This window comes from Scyliorhinus torazame, chromosome 1 (assembly GCF_047496885.1).
Source record: "Scyliorhinus torazame isolate Kashiwa2021f chromosome 1, sScyTor2.1, whole genome shotgun sequence".
NCBI lineage: Eukaryota > Metazoa > Chordata > Chondrichthyes > Carcharhiniformes > Scyliorhinidae > Scyliorhinus > Scyliorhinus torazame.
The window spans coordinates 11,234,490-11,257,524 of record NC_092707.1 but is presented as its reverse complement, the minus strand read 5'-3'; the positions used below and the strand labels follow the sequence as shown (position 1 = coordinate 11,257,524).

Here is a 23,035-nt window from a genome sequence, read left to right as displayed (position 1 = left end):
AGCTGTATTGCTCTTTATTGAGGCTCAGAGCAGCCGTGATCTGATCAGCTGGCCTCCTCCCATTCCTTCCCTTCCCTACTGTTAAATCACTGCTGGCCAGAAGTCAACTCCTGGATCAGGGATGGGCCATTTGGGACCGAGTGAGAAAGTTCTTCACTGGGCCCTGTGATTCCGCTACCCCAGGAAGCTGATGATGTTCCATCGTTGAATAGATCCAAGATTTATAATAGGCTTTTGGACATAAAGGGAAAATCACACGGAAATAGAGTTCCTGCAGAGGACAGGCATGAGGCTACTGAATGGTGGAGCAGGCTATCCACCCTATCCCCGTAACCCCACCTAACCTTTTTGGACATTAAGGGCCAATTTAGCATGGCCAATCCACCTGTACACCTTTGGACTGTGGGAGGAAACCGGAGCACCCGGAGGAAACCCTCGAAGACACGGGGAGAACGTGCAGACTCCGCAGTCACCCAAGCCGGGAATCGTACCTGGGACTCTGGAGCTGTGAAACAACAGTGCTAACCACTGTGCTAGAGTTTCACTGTACGGACGAGGGGCTGAATGGACTACCCCTCTTCCTATTGCCAATTTGCATTCCAGCTAGATTTTGATACATTTTATCGGGGTTACATCAAGTCGGCAGTGGAGAAATACGCCATCCAGCCCAACCACACCATGCTGGTCTTTATTGCTCCGCGCAATCTTCATCTCATCCCGTCACCATTTCCTTCTGTCCCTTAGTGCGGGAGTGAGATCTTCCTGGTCCTTGGACTTAATGCCAGCTCATCTGTGCCATGTGTCCTCTTCCAATCCTCGTCACAAAGGGCAGGAACCGCCCAACACAATAATTGCTGACTTTCAGCACCCCGTACAGTGCGTACACAACGGTTACATATTGTGGTCGGTGCTCATCCGAGAAGCTCTCAGGTCTCTCCTCCCCTCCCTCCACACTTCATTCAAACCACAGAAACTAGAGCAACACAATCAAGATCTCCATTTTAACCACAGATCTATTACAAACTTCTTTAATTTAAAAAAGTGATGGCTGCCATGGAATGACAACAGGATATCACAATGGCACAAAATTATATCAGATTTCCCTGTCGCATCTTCAGAGCCAGTGAAACATTGTGCACCCTTTTCATTGACCATCAGTCCAAAGTCCAATGTTGAGTCACGAGATCATTCCTCCTCCCCAGCAAGCCCTCGGCTGGCTCGAACTCCAGTGGGGCTGATTTCGCCCTCTTCTTTGGTTCCTTTTCGAAAAGCTGTTGGAAACAAACACAATTTCAAAGACACAGAGAACTGAAGGCAATGCGATCCAGACCAACAGGCACCCCAGCTCTGCAATTCCTCCCCAAATCACCCTCTCCTGGGTCTTGATTGATTTATTGTCACATGTACCGAGGTACAGTGAAAAGTGTTATTTCTGCGGCCAAGGGAGCGTACACAGTACGCACATAGCAGGCAAAAGAATAATCGACAGAGTTTATTGACAAATGGTACATCGACAAACAGTGATCGGTTACAGTGCGGAGCAAGGGCCAAACAAAGCAAATACATGAGCAAGAGCAGCATAGGGCGTCGTGAATAGTGTTCTTACAGGAAACAGATCAGTCCGAGGGAGAGTCGTTGAGACTAGTGATCGTTCCATTGTTGTCCATGCTGAAGCTCAGGAATTCCCTCTCTAAACCCTCGCCCTCTTTGTAAAACCCACCTCTCACCTGTCCTAATATCCCAAGCAGCTCGGGGCCAGACCTGCTTTGGTGACACTCCTGTGAAACGCCCAGCGTGAGTTTTACTTTGTAAACGGCACAATATAAATGGAAGTTGTTGTTTGCCACGTGGGGTTAATTATTTCTCAGTCAGTGCGCTGTGGCCCAGTCTGAGCGAGCTGCACAGAAATCAGAGGCATCTCTGAGGTGGAGGGGAGGGGAGCTGAGAGAGTTCACTGATCTCTGCAAACCATTGCACTCTGCAACATTCAAATACATTAACCCCCATGCAATACCGTGAGGCCTGCAGAAATGTATTGTTTCCACTACAGTAAGTGCAGAAGCTGCTTGCCAACCAGACTGATTTCTCCTTCCAACCTGCTGAAGCCTCGGCCACCTGGACCTCAACTCCTCCAAAAGATCTTTCCCATCCAAAACAAAATGAAATCTGGCAATATTTCACCAAGGTCCGCACTTCTCCATTTGTTAGGTGCAGATACTGAATAGGTCATCTGCTTTGAGCGTGCAGAATGAAGATAAATGAACCACAGGCACTTGCCCAGAGGAGGCCATTTGCACACCATGCCCGTGACAGCTCTCTGCTAACCCCAAACTAATCCCATTGCCCATTCTTTCCCCATAGCCCAGTATCAATCCAAAACTAATCCCACTGTCCCACTCTCTCCCCATAGCTCTTTATCAATCCCAAACCAATCCCATTGCCCATTCTCTCCCCATAGCCCTGTATCAATCCCAAACTAATCCCATTGCCCATTATCTCCCCATAGCCCTGTATCAATCCCAAACTAATCCTACTGCCCATTATCTCCCCATAGCCCTGTATCAATCCCAAACTAATCCCATTGCCCATTCTCTCCCCATAGCCCTGTATCAATCCCAAACTAATCCCACTGCCCCGCTCTCTCCCCATAGCCCTGTATCAACCCCAACCTAATCCCACTGCCCCGCTCTCTCCCCATAGCCTTGTATCAATCCCAAACTAATCCCACTGCCCCGCTCTCTCCCCATAGCCCTGTATCAACCCCAAACTAATCCCACTGCCCATTATCTCCCCATAGCCCTGTATCAATCCCAAACTAATCCCATTGCCCATTCTCTCCCCAGAGCCCTGTATCAATCCCAAACTAATCCTATTGCCCATTCTTTCCCCAGAGCCCTGTATCAATCCCAAAGTAATCCCACTGCCCCGCTCTCTCCCCATAGCCCTGTATCAACCCCAAACTAATGCCATTGCCCATTATCTCCCCATGGCCCTGTATCAATCCCAAACTAATCCTATTGCCCATGATCTCCCCATAGCCCTGCATCAATCCCAAACTAATCCCACTGCCCCGCTCTCTCCCCATAGCCCTGTATCAACCCCAAACTAATCCCACTGCCCCGCTCTCTCCCCACAGCCCTGTGTCAATCCCCCAACTAATCCCACTGCCCCACTCTCTACCCATAGCCCTGTATCAACCCCAAACTAATCCCACTGCCCCACTCTCTCCCCATAGCCCTGATCAACCCAAACTAATCCCACTGCCCTGCTCTCTCCCCACAGCCCTGTATCAATCCCCAAACTAATCCCACTGCCCCACTCTCTACCCATAGCCCTGTATCAACCCCAAACTAATCCCACTGCCCCGCTCTCTCCCCATAGCCCTGTACCAATCCCAAACTAATCCCACTGCCCCGCTCTCTCCCCACAGCCCTGTGTCAATCCCCCAACTAATCCCACTGCCCCACTCTCTCCCCATAACCCTGTATCAACCCCAAACTAATCCCACTGGCCCGCTCTCTCCCCATAGCCCTGTATCAACCCCAAACTAAACCCACTGACTCACTCTCTCCCCATAGCCCTGTACCAACCCCAAACTAATCCCACTGCCCCGCTCTCTCCCCATAGCCTTGTATCAATCCCAAACTAATCCCACTGCCCCGCTCTCTCCCCATTGCCCTGTATCAACCCCAAACTAATCCCACTGCCCATTATCTCACCGTAGCCCTGTGTCAATCCCAAACTAATCCCACTGCCCTGCTCTCTCCCCATAGCCCTGTACCAATCCCAAACTAATCCCACTGCCCCGCTCTCTCCCCACAGCCCGGTGTCAATCCCCCAATTAATCTCACTGCCCCACTCTCTACCCATAGCCCTGTATCAACCCCAAACTAATCCCACTGCCCCATTCTCTCCCCATAGCCCTGTATCAACCCCAAACTAATCCCACTGCCCCACTCTCTCCCCATAGCTCTGTATCAATCCCCCAACTAATCCCACTGCCCCGTACTCTCCCCATAGCCCTGTATCAACCCCAAACTAATACCATTGCCCATTATCTCCCATAGCCCTGTATCAATCCCAAACTAATCCCACTGCCCCACTCTCTCCCCATAGCCCTGTATCAACCCCAAACTAAACCCACTGACTCACTCTCTCCCCATAGCCCTGTATCAATCCCAAACTAATCCCACTGCCCCACTCTCTCCCCATAGCCCTGTATCAACCCCAAACTAAATCCACTGACTCACTCTCTCCCCATAGCCCTGTATCAATCCCAAACTAATCCCACTGCCCCACTCTCTCCCCATAGCCCTGTATCAACCTCAAACTAATCCCACTGCCCCGCTCTCTCCCCATAGTCCTGTATCAGTCACAAACTAATCCCACTGCCCCACTCTCTCCGCATAGCCCTGTATTAATCCCAAACTAATCCCACTGCCCCACTCTCTCCCATAGCCCTGTATCAACCCCAAACTAATCCCACTGCCCCGCTCTCTCCCCATAGTCCTGTATCAATCCCAAACTAATCCCACTGCCCCACTCTCTCCCCATAGCCCTGTATCAGTCACAAACTAATCCCACTGCCCCGCTCTCTCCCCATAGCCCTGTATCAATCCCAAACTAATCCCACTGCCCCGCTCTCTCCCCATAGTCCTGTATCAGTCACAAACTAATCCCACTGCCCCACTCTCTCCCCATAGCCCTGTATCAATCCCAAACTAATCCCACTGCCCCACTCTCTCCCCATAGCCCTGTATCAACCCCAAACTAATCCCACTGCCCCGCTCTCTCCCCATAGTCCTGTATCAGTCACAAACTAATCCCACTGCCCCACTCTCTCCCCATAGCCCTGTATCAACCCCAAACTAATCCCACTGTCCCGCTCTCTCCCCACAGCCCTGTGTCAATCCCCCAACTAATCCCACTGCCCCACTCTCTACCCATAGCCCTGTATCAACCCCAAACTAATCCCACTGCCCCACTCTCTCCCCATAACCCTGTCTCAACCCCAAACTAATCCCACTGCCCCGCTCTCTCCCCATAGCCCTGTATCAACCCCAAACTAAACCCACTGACTCACTCTCTCCACATAGCCCTGTACCAACCCCAAACTAATCCCACTGCCCCGCTCTCTCCCCATAGCCTTGTATCAAACCCAAACTAATCCCACTGCCCCGCTCTCTCCCCATTGCCCTGTATCAACGCCAAACTAATCCCACTGCACATTATCTCACCGTAGCCCTGTGTCAATCCCAAGCTAATCCCACTGCCCTGCTCTCTCCCCATAGCCCTGTATCAACCCCAAACTAATCCCACTGTCCCGCTCTCTCCCCACAGCCCTGTGTCAATCCCCCAACTAATCCCACTGCCCCACTCTCTACCCATAGCCCTGTATCAACCCCAAACTAATCCCACTGCCCCGCTCTCTCCCCATAGCCCTGTATCAACCCCAAATTAAACCCACTGACTCACTCTCTCCCCATAGCCCTGTACCAACCCCAAACTAATCCCACTGCCCCGCTCTCTCCCCATAGCCCTGTACCAACCCCAAACTAAACCTACTGCCCCGCTCTCTCCCCATAGCCTTGTATCAATCCCAAACTAATCCCACTGCCCCGCTCTCTCCCCATTGCCCTGTATCAACCCCAAACTAATCCCACTGCACATTATCTCACCGTAGCCCTGTGTCAATCCCAAGCTAATCCCACTGCCCTGCTCTCTCCCCATAGCCCTGTATCAACCCCAAACTAAACCCACTGCCCCCTCTCTCCCCATAGCCCTGTACCAATCCCAAACTAATCCCACTGCCCCGCTCTCTCCCCACAGCCCTGTGTCAATCCCCCAATTAATCTCACTGCCCCACTCTCTACCCATAGCCCTGTATCAACCCCAAACTAATCCCACTGCCCCACTCTCTCCCCATAGCTCTGTATCAATCCCCCAACTAATCCCACTGCCCTACTCTCTCCCCATAGCACTGTATCAATCCCCAAACTAATCCCACTGCCCCGCTCTCTCCCCATAGCCCTGTACCAATCCCCCAACTAATCCCACTGCCCCACTCTCTACCCATAGCCCTGTATCAACCCCAAACTAATCCCACTGCCCTGCTCTCTCCCCATAGCCCTGTATCAACCCCAAACTAATCCCACTGCCCTGTAATCTCCCCATAGCCCTGTATCAATCCCAAACTAATCCCACTGCCCCGATCTCTCCCTATAGACCTGTATCAACCCCAAACTAAACCCACTGACTCACTCTCTTCCCATAGCCCTGTATCAATCCCAAACTAATCCCACTGCCCCACTCTCTCCCCATAGCCCTGTATCAACCACAAACTAAACCCACTGACTCACTCTCTCCCCATAGCCCTGTATCAATCCCAAACTAATCCCACTGCCCCGCTCTCTCCCCATAGCCCTGTATCAACCCCAAACTAAACCCACTGACTCACTCTCTCCCCATAGCCCTGTACCAACCCCAAACTAATCCCACTGCCCCGCTCTCTCCCCATAGCCTTGTATCAAACCCAAACTAATCCCACTGCCCCGCTCTCTCCCCATTGCCCTGTATCAACGCCAAACTAATCCCACTGCACATTATCTCACCGTAGCCCTGTGTCAATCCCAAGCTAATCCCACTGCCCTGCTCTCTCCCCATAGCCCTGTATCAACCCCAAACTAATCCCACTGTCCCGCTCTCTCCCCACAGCCCTGTGTCAATCCCCCAACTAATCCCACTGCCCCACTCTCTACCCATAGCCCTGTATCAACCCCAAACTAATCCCACTGCCCCGCTCTCTCCCCATAGCCCTGTATCAACCCCAAATTAAACCCACTGACTCACTCTCTCCCCATAGCCCTGTACCAACCCCAAACTAATCCCACTGCCCCGCTCTCTCCCCATAGCCCTGTACCAACCCCAAATTAAACCTACTGCCCCGCTCTCTCCCCATAGCCTTGTATCAATCCCAAACTAATCCCACTGCCCCGCTCTCTCCCCATTGCCCTGTATCAACCCCAAACTAATCCCACTGCACATTATCTCACCGTAGCCCTGTGTCAATCCCAAGCTAATCCCACTGCCCTGCTCTCTCCCCATAGCCCTGTATCAACCCCAAACTAAACCCACTGCCCCCTCTCTCCCCATAGCCCTGTACCAATCCCAAACTAATCCCACTGCCCCGCTCTCTCCCCACAGCCCTGTGTCAATCCCCCAATTAATCTCACTGCCCCACTCTCTACCCATAGCCCTGTATCAACCCCAAACTAATCCCACTGCCCCACTCTCTCCCCATAGCTCTGTATCAATCCCCCAACTAATCCCACTGCCCTACTCTCTCCCCATAGCACTGTATCAATCCCCAAACTAATCCCACTGCCCCGCTCTCTCCCCATAGCCCTGTACCAATCCCCCAACTAATCCCACTGCCCCACTCTCTACCCATAGCCCTGTATCAACCCCAAACTAATCCCACTGCCCTGCTCTCTCCCCATAGCCCTGTATCAACCCCAAACTAATCCCACTGCCCTGTAATCTCCCCATAGCCCTGTATCAATCCCAAACTAATCCCACTGCCCCGATCTCTCCCTATAGACCTGTATCAACCCCAAACTAAACCCACTGACTCACTCTCTTCCCATAGCCCTGTATCAATCCCAAACTAATCCCACTGCCCCACTCTCTCCCCATAGCCCTGTATCAACCACAAACTAAACCCACTGACTCACTCTCTCCCCATAGCCCTGTATCAATCCCAAACTAATCCCACTGCCCCACTCTCTCCCCATAGCCCTGTATCAACCCCAAACTAAACCCACCGACTCACTCTCTCCCCATGGCCCTGTATCAATCCCAAACTAATCCCACTACCCCACTCTCTCCCCATAGCCCTGTATCAACCCCAAACTAATCCCACTGCCCCACTCTCTCCCCATAGCCCTGTATCAACCCCAAACTAAACCCACTGCCCCGCTCTCTCCCCATGGCCCTGTATCAATCCCAAACTAATCCCACTACCCCACTCTCTCCCCATCGTCCTGTATCAATCACAAACTAATCCCACTGCCCCACTCTCTCCCCATAGCCCTGTATCAATCCCAAACTAATCCCACTGCCCCACTCTCTCCCCATAGCCCTGTATCAATCCCAAACTAATCCCACTGTCCCGCTCTCTCCCCATAGCCCTGCATCAACCCCAAACTAAACCCACTGACTCACTCTCTCCCCATAGCCCTGTATCAATCCCAAACTAATCCCACTGCCCCGCTCTCTCCCCATAGCCCTGTATCAACCCCAAACTAAACCCACTGACTCACTCTCTCCCCATAGCCCTGTATCAACCCCAAACTAATCCCACTGTCCCGCTCTCTCCCCACAGCCCTGTGTCAATCCCCCAACTAATCCCACTGCCCCACTCTCTACCCATAGCCCTGTATCAACCCCAAACTAATCCCACTGCCCCACTCTCTCCCCATAACCCTGTATCAACCCCAAACTAATCCCACTGCCCCGCTCTCTCCCCATAGCCCTGTATCAACCCCAAACTAAACCCACTGACTCACTCTCTCCCCATAGCCCTGTACCAACCCCAAACTAATCCCACTGCCCCGCTCTCTCCCCATAGCCTTGTATCAATCCCAAACTAATCCCACTGCCCCGCTCTCTCCCCATTGCCCTGTATCAACCCCAAACTAATCCCACTGCACATTATCTCACCGTAGCCCTGTGTCAATCCCAAGCTAATCCCACTGCCCTGCTCTCTCCCCATAGCCCTGTATCAACCCCAAACTAATCCCACTGTCCCGCTCTCTCCCCACAGCCCTGTGTCAATCCCCCAACTAATCCCACTGCCCCACTCTCTACCCATAGCCCTGTATCAACCCCAAACTAATCCCACTGCCCCACTCTCTCCCCATAACCCTGTATCAACCCCAAACTAATCCCACTGCCCCGCTCTCTCCCCATAGCCCTGTATCAACCCCAAACTAAACCCACTGACTCACTCTCTCCCCATAGCCCTGTACCAACCCCAAACTAATCCCACTGCCCCGCTCTCTCCCCATAGCCCTGTATCAACCCCAAACTAAACCCACTGACTCACTCTCTCCCCATAGCCCTGTACCAACCCCAAACTAATCCCACTGCCCCGCTCTCTCCCCATAGCCTTGTATCAATCCCAAACTAATCCCACTGCCCCGCTCTCTCCCCATTGCCCTGTATCAACCCCAAACTAATCCCACTGCACATTATCTCACCGTAGCCCTGTGTCAATCCCAAGCTAATCCCACTGCCCTGCTCTCTCCCCATAGCCCTGTATCAACCCCAAACTAAACCCACTGCCCCCTCTCTCCCCATAGCCCTGTACCAATCCCAAACTAATCCCACTGCCCCGCTCTCTCCCCACAGCCCTGTGTCAATCCCCCAATTAATCTCACTGCCCCACTCTCTACCCATAGCCCTGTATCAACCCCAAACTAATCCCACTGCCCCACTCTCTCCCCATAGCTCTGTATCAATCCCCCAACTAATCCCACTGCCCTACTCTCTCCCCATAGCCCTGTATCAATCCCCAAACTAATCCCACTGCCCCGCTCTCTCCCCATAGCCCTGTACCAATCCCCCAACTAATCCCACTGCCCCACTCTCTACCCATAGCCCTGTATCAACCCCAAACTAATCCCACTGCCCAGCTCTCTCCCCATAGCCCTGTATCAACCCCAAACTAATCCCACTGCCCTGTAATCTCCCCATAGCCCTGTATCAATCCCAAACTAATCCCACTGCCCCGATCTCTCCCTATAGCCCTGTATCAACCCCAAACTAAACCCACTGACTCACTCTCTTCCCATAGCCCTGTATCAATCCCAAACTAATCCCACTGCCCCACTCTCTCCCCATAGCCCTGTATCAACCACAAACTAAACCCACTGACTCACTCTCTCCCCATAGCCCTGTATCAATCCCAAACTAATCCCACTGCCCCACTCTCTCCCCATAGCCCTGTATCAACCCCAAACTAAACCCACCGACTCACTCTCTCCCCATGGCCCTGTATCAATCCCAAACTAATCCCACTACCCCACTCTCTCCCCATAGCCCTGTATCAACCCCAAACTAATCCCACTGCCCCACTCTCTCCCCATAGCCCTGTATCAACCCCAAACTAAACCCACTGCCCCGCTCTCTCCCCATGGCCCTGTCTCAATCCCAAACTAATCCCACTACCCCACTCTCTCCCCATCGTCCTGTATCAGTCACAAACTAATCCCACTGCCCCACTCTCTCCCCATAGCCCTGTATCAATCCCAAACTAATCCCACTGCCCCGCTCTCTCCCCATAGTCCTGTATCAGTCACAAACTAATCCCACTGCCCCACTCTCTCCCCATAGCCCTGTATCAATCCCAAACTAATCCCACTGCCCCACTCTCTCCCCATAGCCCTGTATCAACCCCAAACTAATCCCACTGCCCCGCTCTCTCCCCATAGTCCTGTATCAGTCACAAACTAATCCCACTGCCCCACTCTCTCCCCATAGCCCTGTATCAATCCCAAACTAATCCCACTGACTCACTCTCTCCCCATAGCCCTGTATCAATCCCAAACTAATCCCACTGCCCCGCTCTCTCCCCATAGCCCTGTATCAACCCCAAACTAAACCCACTGACTCACTCTCTCCCCATAGCCCTGTATCAACCCCAAACTAATCCCACTGTCCCGCTCTCTCCCCACAGCCCTGTGTCAATCCCCCAACTAATCCCACTGCCCCACTCTCTACCCATAGCCCTGTATCAACCCCAAACTAATCCCACTGCCCCACTCTCTCCCCATAACCCTGTATCAACCCCAAACTAATCCCACTGCCCCGCTCTCTCCCCATAGCCCTGTATCAACCCCAAACTAAACCCACTGACTCACTCTCTCCCCATAGCCCTGTACCAACCCCAAACTAATCCCACTGCCCCGCTCTCTCCCCATAGCCTTGTATCAAACCCAAACTAATCCCACTGCCCCGCTCTCTCCCCATTGCCCTGTATCAACCCCAAACTAATCCCACTGCACATTATCTCACCGTAGCCCTGTGTCAATCCCAAGCTAATCCCACTGCCCTGCTCTCTCCCCATAGCCCTGTATCAACCCCAAACTAATCCCACTGTCCCGCTCTCTCCCCACAGCCCTGTGTCAATCCCCCAACTAATCCCACTGCCCCACTCTCTACCCATAGCCCTGTATCAACCCCAAACTAATCCCACTGCCCCGCTCTCTCCCCATAGCCCTGTATCAACCCCAAACTAAACCCACTGACTCACTCTCTCCCCATAGCCCTGTACCAACCCCAAACTAATCCCACTGCCCCGCTCTCTCCCCATAGCCCTGTACCAACCCCAAACTAAACCTACTGCCCCGCTCTCTCCCCATAGCCTTGTATCAATCCCAAACTAATCCCACTGCCCCGCTCTCTCCCCATTGCCCTGTATCAACCCCAAACTAATCCCACTGCACATTATCTCACCGTAGCCCTGTGTCAATCCCAAACTAATCCCACTGCCCTGCTCTCTCCCCATAGCCCTGTATCTACCCCAAACTAAACCCACTGCCCCCTCTCTCCCCATAGCCCTGTACCAATCCCAAACTAATCCCACTGCCCCGCTCTCTCCCCACAGCCCTGTGTCAATCCCCCAATTAATCTCACTGCCCCACTCTCTACCCATAGCCCTGTATCAACCCCAAACTAATCCCACTGCCCCACTCTCTCCCCATAGCTCTGTATCAATCCCCCAACTAATCCCACTGCCCTACTCTCTCCCCATAGCCCTGTATCAATCCCCAAACTAATCCCACTGCCCCGCTCTCTCCCCATAGCCCTGTACCAATCCCCCAACTAATCCCACTGCCCCACTCTCTACCCATAGCCCTGTATCAACCCCAAACTAATCCCACTGCCCTGCTCTCTCCCCATAGCCCTGTATCAACCCCAAACTAATCCCACTGCCCTGTAATCTCCCCATAGCCCTGTATCAATCCCAAACTAATCCCACTGCCCCGATCTCTCCCTATAGACCTGTATCAACCCCAAACTAAACCCACTGACTCACTCTCTTCCCATAGCCCTGTATCAATCCCAAACTAATCCCACTGCCCCACTCTCTCCCCATAGCCCTGTATCAACCCCAAACTAAACCCACTGACTCACTCTCTCCCCATAGCCCTGTACCAACCCCAAACTAATCCCACTGCCCCGCTCTCTCCCCATAGTCCTGTATCAGTCACAAACTAATCCCACTGCCCCACTCTCTCCCCATAGCCCTGTATCAATCCCAAACTAATCCCACTGCCCCACTCTCTCCCCATAGCCCTGTATCAACCCCAAACTAATCCCACTGCCCCGCTCTCTCCCCATAGTCCTGTATCAGTCACAAACTAATCCCACTGCCCCACTCTCTCCCCATAGCCCTGTATCAATCCCAAACTAATCCCACTGACTCACTCTCTCCCCATAGCCCTGTATCAATCCCAAACTAATCCCACTGCCCCGCTCTCTCCCCATAGCCCTGTATCAACCCCAAACTAAACCCACTGACTCACTCTCTCCCCATAGCCCTGTATCAACCCCAAACTAATCCCACTGTCCCGCTCTCTCCCCACAGCCCTGTGTCAATCCCCCAACTAATCCCACTGCCCCACTCTCTACCCATAGCCCTGTATCAACCCCAAACTAATCCCACTGCCCCACTCTCTCCCCATAACCCTGTATCAACCCCAAACTAATCCCACTGCCCCGCTCTCTCCCCATAGCCCTGTATCAACCCCAAACTAAACCCACTGACTCACTCTCTCCCCATAGCCCTGTACCAACCCCAAACTAATCCCACTGCCCCGCTCTCTCCCCATAGCCTTGTATCAAACCCAAACTAATCCCACTGCCCCGCTCTCTCCCCATTGCCCTGTATCAACCCCAAACTAATCCCACTGCACATTATCTCACCGTAGCCCTGTGTCAATCCCAAGCTAATCCCACTGCCCTGCTCTCTCCCCATAGCCCTGTATCAACCCCAAACTAATCCCACTGTCCCGCTCTCTCCCCACAGCCCTGTGTCAATCCCCCAACTAATCCCACTGCCCCACTCTCTACCCATAGCCCTGTATCAACCCCAAACTAATCCCACTGCCCCGCTCTCTCCCCATAGCCCTGTATCAACCCCAAACTAAACCCACTGACTCACTCTCTCCCCATAGCCCTGTACCAACCCCAAACTAATCCCACTGCCCCGCTCTCTCCCCATAGCCCTGTACCAACCCCAAACTAAACCTACTGCCCCGCTCTCTCCCCATAGCCTTGTATCAATCCCAAACTAATCCCACTGCCCCGCTCTCTCCCCATTGCCCTGTATCAACCCCAAACTAATCCCACTGCACATTATCTCACCGTAGCCCTGTGTCAATCCCAAACTAATCCCACTGCCCTGCTCTCTCCCCATAGCCCTGTATCTACCCCAAACTAAACCCACTGCCCCCTCTCTCCCCATAGCCCTGTACCAATCCCAAACTAATCCCACTGCCCCGCTCTCTCCCCACAGCCCTGTGTCAATCCCCCAATTAATCTCACTGCCCCACTCTCTACCCATAGCCCTGTATCAACCCCAAACTAATCCCACTGCCCCACTCTCTCCCCATAGCTCTGTATCAATCCCCCAACTAATCCCACTGCCCTACTCTCTCCCCATAGCCCTGTATCAATCCCCAAACTAATCCCACTGCCCCGCTCTCTCCCCATAGCCCTGTACCAATCCCCCAACTAATCCCACTGCCCCACTCTCTACCCATAGCCCTGTATCAACCCCAAACTAATCCCACTGCCCTGCTCTCTCCCCATAGCCCTGTATCAACCCCAAACTAATCCCACTGCCCTGTAATCTCCCCATAGCCCTGTATCAATCCCAAACTAATCCCACTGCCCCGATCTCTCCCTATAGACCTGTATCAACCCCAAACTAAACCCACTGACTCACTCTCTTCCCATAGCCCTGTATCAATCCCAAACTAATCCCACTGCCCCACTCTCTCCCCATAGCCCTGTATCAACCCCAAACTAAACCCACTGACTCACTCTCTCCCCATAGCCCTGTACCAACCCCAAACTAATCCCACTGCCCCGCTCTCTCCCCATAGCCCTGTACCAACCCCAAACTAAACCTACTGCCCCGCTCTCTCCCCATAGCCTTGTATCAATCCCAAACTAATCCCACTGCCCCGCTCTCTCCCCATTGCCCTGTATCAACCCCAAACTAATCCCACTGCACATTATCTCACCGTAGCCCTGTGTCAATCCCAAGCTAATCCCACTGCCCTGCTCTCTCCCCATAGCCCTGTATCTACCCCAAACTAAACCCACTGCCCCCTCTCTCCCCATAGCCCTGTACCAATCCCAAACTAATCCCACTGCCCCGCTCTCTCCCCACAGCCCTGTGTCAATCCCCCAATTAATCTCACTGCCCCACTCTCTACCCATAGCCCTGTATCAACCCCAAACTAATCCCACTGCCCCACTCTCTCCCCATAGCTCTGTATCAATCCCCCAACTAATCCCACTGCCCTACTCTCTCCCCATAGCCCTGTATCAATCCCCAAACTAATCCCACTGCCCCGCTCTCTCCCCATAGCCCTGTACCAATCCCCCAACTAATCCCACTGCCCCACTCTCTACCCATAGCCCTGTATCAACCCCAAACTAATCCCACTGCCCTGCTCTCTCCCCATAGCCCTGTATCAACCCCAAACTAATCCCACTGCCCTGTAATCTCCCCATAGCCCTGTATCAATCCCAAACTAATCCCACTGCCCCGATCTCTCCCCATAGCCCTGTATCAACCACAAACTAAACCCACTGACTCACTCTCTTCCCATAGCCCTGTATCAATCCCAAACTAATCCCACTGCCCCACTCTCTCCCCATAGCCCTGTATCAACCACAAACTAAACCCACTGACTCACTCTCTCCCCATAGCCCTGTATCAATCCCAAACTAATCCCACTGCCCCACTCTCTCCCCATAGCCCTGTATCAACCCCAAACTAAACCCACCGACTCACTCTCTCCCCATGGCCCTGTATCAATCCCAAACTAATCCCACTACCCCACTCTCTCCCCATAGCCCTGTATCAACCCCAAACTAATCCCACTGCCCCACTCTCTCCCCATAGCCCTGTATCAACCCCAAACTAAACCCACTGCCCCGCTCTCTCCCCATGGCCCTGTATCAATCCCAAACTAATCCCACTACCCCACTCTCTCCCCATCGTCCTGTATCAATCACAAACTAATCCCACTGCCCCACTCTCTCCCCATAGCCCTGTATCAATCCCAAACTAATCCCACTGCCCCACTCTCTCCCCATAGCCCTGTATCAATCCCAAACTAATCCCACTGTCCCGCTCTCTCCCCATAGCCCTGCATCAACCCCAAACTAAACCCACTGACTCACTCTCTCCCCATAGCCCTGTATCAATCCCAAACTAATCCCACTGCCCCGCTCTCTCCCCATAGCCCTGTATCAACCCCAAACTAAACCCACTGACTCACTCTCTCCCCATAGCCCTGTATCAACCCCAAACTAATCCCACTGTCCCGCTCTCTCCCCACAGCCCTGTGTCAATCCCCCAACTAATCCCACTGCCCCACTCTCTACCCATAGCCCTGTATCAACCCCAAACTAATCCCACTGCCCCACTCTCTCCCCATAACCCTGTATCAACCCCAAACTAATCCCACTGCCCCGCTCTCTCCCCATAGCCCTGTATCAACCCCAAACTAAACCCACTGACTCACTCTCTCCCCATAGCCCTGTACCAACCCCAAACTAATCCCACTGCCCCGCTCTCTCCCCATAGCCTTGTATCAATCCCAAACTAATCCCACTGCCCCGCTCTCTCCCCATTGCCCTGTATCAACCCCAAACTAATCCCACTGCACATTATCTCACCGTAGCCCTGTGTCAATCCCAAGCTAATCCCACTGCCCTGCTCTCTCCCCATAGCCCTGTATCAACCCCAAACTAATCCCACTGTCCCGCTCTCTCCCCACAGCCCTGTGTCAATCCCCCAACTAATCCCACTGCCCCACTCTCTACCCATAGCCCTGTATCAACCCCAAACTAATCCCACTGCCCCACTCTCTCCCCATAACCCTGTATCAACCCCAAACTAATCCCACTGCCCCGCTCTCTCCCCATAGCCCTGTATCAACCCCAAACTAAACCCACTGACTCACTCTCTCCCCATAGCCCTGTACCAACCCCAAACTAATCCCACTGCCCCGCTCTCTCCCCATAGCCCTGTATCAACCCCAAACTAAACCCACTGACTCACTCTCTCCCCATAGCCCTGTACCAACCCCAAACTAATCCCACTGCCCCGCTCTCTCCCCATAGCCTTGTATCAATCCCAAACTAATCCCACTGCCCCGCTCTCTCCCCATTGCCCTGTATCAACCCCAAACTAATCCCACTGCACATTATCTCACCGTAGCCCTGTGTCAATCCCAAGCTAATCCCACTGCCCTGCTCTCTCCCCATAGCCCTGTATCAACCCCAAACTAAACCCACTGCCCCCTCTCTCCCCATAGCCCTGTACCAATCCCAAACTAATCCCACTGCCCCGCTCTCTCCCCACAGCCCTGTGTCAATCCCCCAATTAATCTCACTGCCCCACTCTCTACCCATAGCCCTGTATCAACCCCAAACTAATCCCACTGCCCCACTCTCTCCCCATAGCTCTGTATCAATCCCCCAACTAATCCCACTGCCCTACTCTCTCCCCATAGCCTTGTATCAATCCCCAAACTAATCCCACTGCCCCGCTCTCTCCCCATAGCCCTGTACCAATCCCCCAACTAATCCCACTGCCCCACTCTCTACCCATAGCCCTGTATCAACCCCAAACTAATCCCACTGCCCTGCTCTCTCCCCATAGCCCTGTATCAACCCCAAACTAATCCCACTGCCCTGTAATCTCCCCATAGCCCTGTATCAATCCCAAACTAATCCCACTGCCCCGATCTCTCCCTATAGCCCTGTATCAACCCCAAACTAAACCCACTGACTCACTCTCTTCCCATAGCCCTGTATCAATCCCAAACTAATCCCACTGCCCCACTCTCTCCCCATAGCCCTGTATCAACCACAAACTAAACCCACTGACTCACTCTCTCCCCATAGCCCTGTATCAATCCCAAACTAATCCCACTGCCCCACTCTCTCCCCATAGCCCTGTATCAACCCCAAACTAAACCCACCGACTCACTCTCTCCCCATGGCCCTGTATCAATCCCAAACTAATCCCACTACCCCACTCTCTCCCCATAGCCCTGTATCAACCCCAAACTAATCCCACTGCCCCACTCTCTCCCCATAGCCCTGTATCAACCCCAAACTAAACCCACTGCCCCGCTCTCTCCCCATGGCCCTGTATCAATCCCAAACTAATCCCACTACCCCACTCTCTCCCCATCGTCCTGTATCAGTCACAAACTAATCCCACTGCCCCACTCTCTCCCCATAGCCCTGTATCAATCCCAAACTAATCCCACTGCCCCACTCTCTCCCCATAGCCCTGTATCAACCCCAAACTAATCCCACTGCCCCGCTCTCTCCCCATAGTCCTGTATCAGTCACAAACTAATCCCACTGCCCCACTCTCTCCCCATAGCCCTGTATCAATCCCAAACTAATCCCATTGCCCCGCACTCTCTCCCATAGCCCTGTATCAATCCCAAATTAATCCCTCTCTCTCCCCATTGCCCAGTATTGATCCCAGCAAATTATTGCCCATCAGGAGGGCAGCACGGTAGCACAGTGGTTAGCACAGTTGCTTCACAGCTCCAGGGTCCCAGGTTCGATTCCCGGCTTGGGTCACTGTTTATGCGGAGTCAGCACGTTCTCCCCGGGTCTGCGTGGGCTTCCTGCGGCCATGCTAAATTTCCCTTAGTGTCCAAAAAGGATAGGTGGGGTTACTGGGTTCTGGGGATGGGGTGGAGGTGTGGGCTTCAGTAGGGTGCTCTTTCCAAGGACCGGTGCAGACTCGATGGGCCGAATGGCCTCCTTCTGCACTGTAAATTCTATGATTCTACGATCTCGAGTTACCCTGAGGAGGTGGTGATGGTGATGACCTGCCCCACCTTGAAGAGCTGCCGTCCATTTGCTGGTGGTGCTTCCTCAAAGGAATTTCAGGATTTTTAACGCAGCAGCCATGGGGAAGCAGTGGTTCGCACTGCTGCCTCACGGCGCCACGGTCCCAGGTTCGATCCTGGCTCTGGGTCACTGTCCGTGTGGAGTTTGCACATTCTCCGTGTCTGCGTGGGTTTCGCCCCCACAACCCAAAGATATGCAGGGTAGGTGGATTGGCCACGCTAAATTGGCCCTTAATTGGAAAAAATGAATTGGGTAGTCTAAATTTTTTTTTAAAAAGAGAAGATACTTTATGGGCTGAATGGGAACTGAAATCTGGTCATATGACATGAGCTAGACTGAGGCACAAGCTGCAATGTGAACCTCAGTCAACAGAACCACAACAATGGGTGATGGGGGCAGATTCAATCCAGGCTTCCAAAAATGGACTGTACACGCACCCGGCGGGAGAAAGGAATTGCAGTGCTACAGGCAGGGGGCCTGGGTCTGGGGCTAGCTAAATTGCTCTTCCAGGGGGCCAGCATGGACTCGATGGTCTGAAAGGTCACCTTCTGTGCTGTAACCATTCTATGATTCAATTAACTCTCTTCTCAATCCAAAGACCAAGCGGCGAAATAGACCCAGGGACCTCTCGGTCAGCTCTGTAAACATCAAGCCAATGTCTCGGAAGCTGAACCTTTGCAAAGCGGGAACCAGGGATTTACTGCTTACGCTGTGGAGGCTGCTGGCAAGATTACACTGACTGCCCATCACTGACCGTTTCCCTCAGAAAGTGTTGCTTTTTGTAATAAACGTAAAACATTTATGCTACAGCTGCGATTAAGGGTTCGCAAACGTGAGGTAATCATTGATTTTAACCATTTACTTGTTTACATATGGATGGCTAATGGAATATTGTTTATATTTAGGAGGTTCCCTGGGGTGTAGATTATTTATGAGGGATTGTGTTTAGTCCTAACCGAGCAGGTCACAGAACATCTCAGTGGAAGGAGACTGGAGAATGCCTTATGCTTGGGATACAGATGGTGTAATTAATGGGGAGGAGCCAGGTCTGTCTGTAGTTTTGCAGTTTGCCATAGAACAAGACAGAGGATTTTGAGGGTGTTCCTGAAAGGATCTCTCTCCAAAGGTCTGCACCTTGATTAGTGACATTTGAAGTATACTGGGTTGCTTCATTGGAATATACGGTTTAGTAGTCTTCCATCACAATCTTATAAATTACAAATTGTTGGGATTCTCGTCCTGGAGTGCTAACATTTTACAACTGAGTGGCTTGCGAGGCCATCTGAGAGAGTATCTCTTGACACGGGACTGGAGTCACGTGCAGACTGGACCCATATGGGCAGCAGTTTCCGGTCACCGATTATCACGAGTGATCCCACCGGGTTTATCTGGATTTAATTAATTCAATCTCACTACTTGCCATTGTTGGTATCTGAATTCTCAAAGAGCAAAGACAAAGAATACAGCACAGGAACAGGCCCTTCGGCCCACCAAGCCTGCACCGATCCAGATTCCTTACTTAGACCTACTATTTACTGCCCAAACAACCTGTATCCCTCCATTCCCTGCCTGCTCATGTATCAAGATATATCTTAAACCTTGCCTCCACCACCTCCACTGGCAACGCGTTCCAGGCACCCACACGCTCTGCGTGAAAATCTTTCCCCGCACATCTCCCCTAAACTTTCCCCCTCTCACCTTGAAGCTGTACCCCCTCGTAATTGACTCTTCCACCTTGGGAAAAAGCTTCTGACTATTCACCCTGTCTATACCTCTTGTAATTTTGTAGACCTCAATCAGGTCTCCCCTCAGCCTCTGTCTTTCCAATGAAAACAATCGGAGTTTATTCAAACTCTGCTCATAGCTAACACCCTCCAAACCAGGCAACATCCTGGTGAACCTTCTTTGCACTCTCTCCAAAGTATCTACGTCCTTCTGGTCGTGTGGCAATCAAAATTGCACGCAATATTCCAAGTATTGGCTAACTATTGTTTTATACAACTGTAACATGACCTGCCAGTTCTTGTACTCAATGCCCCGGCCGATGAAGGCAAGCATGCCGTATGCCTTATTGACCATCTTATGCACCCGCATTGCCACTTCCATGGAGCTGTGGAGCTGAACGCCCAAAACTCTCAGTCTGTCAATGCTCCTAAGGGTTCTGCCATTTACTGTATTAATCGCGCCTGAATTTGATCTTTCAAAATGCATCACCAGGCATTTGTCCAGATTGAACTCCATCTGCCATTTCTCTGCCCAACTCTCCAATCTATCTATATTCTGCTGTATTCTCTGACAGTCCCCCTCGCTATCTGCAACTCCACCAATCTTAGTGTCATCTGCAAACTTGCTAATCAGACCATCCACATTTTCCTCCAGATCATTTATATATATTACAAACAACAGTGGTCCCAGCACTGATTCCTGTGGAACACCACTAGTTACAAATCTCCATTCTGAAAACCCCCCTTCCACTCTCGACCTCCAGATTGCTACTCCCAGTACCAGAAACATTGCAAAACCATAGCCCGCCATTCTATGATTCAGGACGCGAGTGATTTGAATTGAAAGAATAAAATGATGGGATCACCACAGTCTCCTCAGTTTCAATGAAGTTAATTGACAATTCCATTCATTATTTTGCGGAAAACACAGATTAATAACCTGCAATACAGACAAGAAAACTGAGCAGCCGAGCAAGGTTATTGCTCACCTCTGAAACAGAAAGGTCGAGCAGTCTGGCCAGGTCGGTCTCTTGATTTGACAAAGTTTTATTTATGGCAGACGCAGCACTGGCAACATCAGGATGGTAATGATTCTGCAGAGTCTGAAAGGGAGACAGAGTGCAAAACAAAACTGACAATGTGCAGCCATGAACACAACACCGGCCACATTATGACAACAAGCAGAGCTTGCTGCGAGAACTCCTTAACCTGGAACTAAGCTGGAGTGCACAGTCGGGGCACAAGAAAAACTGTTTCACACACCCACGCACAGAAGGTAAAGTTAGAAAACAGATGGCATTTACATCAACAACATTAATCCCCGAGATGATGGCGATTGCCCTACGGTAAGAGATGGGGTAGATACATGTACATAGAAGATGGGAGCAGGAGGAGGCCTTTTGGCCCTTCGAGCCTGCCCCGCCATTCATCACCATCATGGTTGATCATCCAACTCAATAGCCTAATCCTGCTTTCTCCCCATAGCCTTTGATCCCATTCTCCCCAAGTGCTATATCCAGCCGCCTCTTGAATATATTCAATGTTTCAGCATCAACTACTTCCTGTGGTAATGAATTCCACAGGCTCACCGCTCTTTGTGTGAATGTCTCCTTATCTCTGTCCGAAATGGTTTACCCTGAATCCTCAGGCTGTGACCCCTGGTTCTGGACACACCCATCATTGGTAACATCTTCCCTGCATCTACCCTGTCCAGTCCTGTTAGAATTTTATAAGTCTCGATGAGATCCCCCCTCATTCTTCTGAACTCCAGCGAGAATATTCCCAACCCAGTCAATCTCTCCTCATATGACAGTCCCGCCATCCCTGGAATCAGTCTGGTAAACCTTCGCTGCACTCCCTCGAGAGCAAGAACATCCTTCCTCAGAGAAGACCAAAACCGCGCGCAATATGTGGACCGATCCACCGTGGGGCTAAGAGAAACGAGACTTGATCGCCATAGAATCCCTACGGAGGCCATCAGGCCCACGTCTGCACCGACACTCTGAAAGAGCATCCTATCCATGCCCATTTCCCCACCCCATCCCTCGTAACCCCGCCTTTAGACAAACTAAGGAGCAATTTAGCAAGGCCAGTACACCGAGCCTGCACATCTTTGCACTTTCATTGAAACATCAAAAAGATTCTCAGAATGCTTGACCGTACCCCGGGAGACCGTTTTCCTCACAGTTGGAGAGACCAGAGGGGGCCATAATCTCAGAATAAGGCATCTGCCATTTAGGACTGACAAATGAGGAGAAATATCTTCACTCAAAAGAGTGGCAGCACGGTAGCATAGTGGTTAGCACAGTTGCTTCACAGCTCCAGGGACCCTGGTTCGATTCCCGGCTGGGTCGCTGTCTGCGCGGAGTCTGCACGTTCTCCCCGTGTCTGCGTGGGTTTCCTCCGGGTGCTCCGGTTTCCTCCCACAGTCCAAAGATGTGCGGGTTAGGTGGATTGGCCATGCTAAACTGCCCTTAGTGTCCAAAAAATGTTAAGTGGGGGTTACTGGGTTACGGGATAGGGTAGATACTTGGGCTTCAGTAAGGTGCTCTTGTAAGGGCCGGTGCAGACTTGATGGGCCGAATGGCCTCCTTCTGCACTGTAAATTCTATGATTCTAAGTCTTTGGAAGTGTCTATCCCAGACAGCTGGCGATGTCAAAACAACAGTCGAGAGCTTTGGGAATTTAGGAATATGGGGAGGTGCGGGAAAGGAATGTTGAAGTAGATTAGCGGTGGAGTCCCTTAGGCCCTGGCTGGTTTGGCACCAAAGGCCTTCCATGTCAGCCAGCGAGACGACAACCACTCCGGCGCGGGCCTCGCCCCTAAAGGCGAGGGCTTGGCCCCTAAAGGTGCGGAGAAATCCGCACCTTTGGGGCGGCCCGACGCCAGAGTGGTTCACGCCACTCCATCCCGCCGGGACCCCCCGCCCCGCCGGGTAGGGGAGAATCCCGGCCCTGGTGTTTGTAGTCAACTTAACTCAACCAAAGCCACTGGTGTTATTATAAAATCTAATTTCACCTGTTACGACTCTGGGTCAGGTGGGGGTGGAATTGACCGCACGCTAGCCCAGGGGGTCTTAACAGTTCCTTCAGTGTCGCTGGGACAAAATCATGGACCTCCC

The 23,035-nt window shown here is 52.1% G+C and overlaps 1 protein-coding gene across 1 annotated transcript in view; it reads right to left on the bottom strand.

The window, feature by feature from the left end:
• Window positions 1–1,012: 1,012 nt before the first annotated feature.
• noc4l (nucleolar complex associated 4 homolog) overlaps window positions 1,013–23,035 on the bottom strand; it is an 81,212-nt gene continuing 59,189 nt past the window's right edge. Inside the window, exons 14-15 of the mRNA XM_072466982.1 lie at window positions 20,903–21,016; window positions 1,013–1,271 (exon numbers count right to left, since the gene is read on the bottom strand). Coding sequence (XP_072323083.1) covers window positions 1,155–1,271; window positions 20,903–21,016 — 231 coding nt within the window. The 3' untranslated portion in view covers window positions 1,013–1,154. The remainder of the gene's footprint in view (window positions 1,272–20,902; window positions 21,017–23,035) is intronic.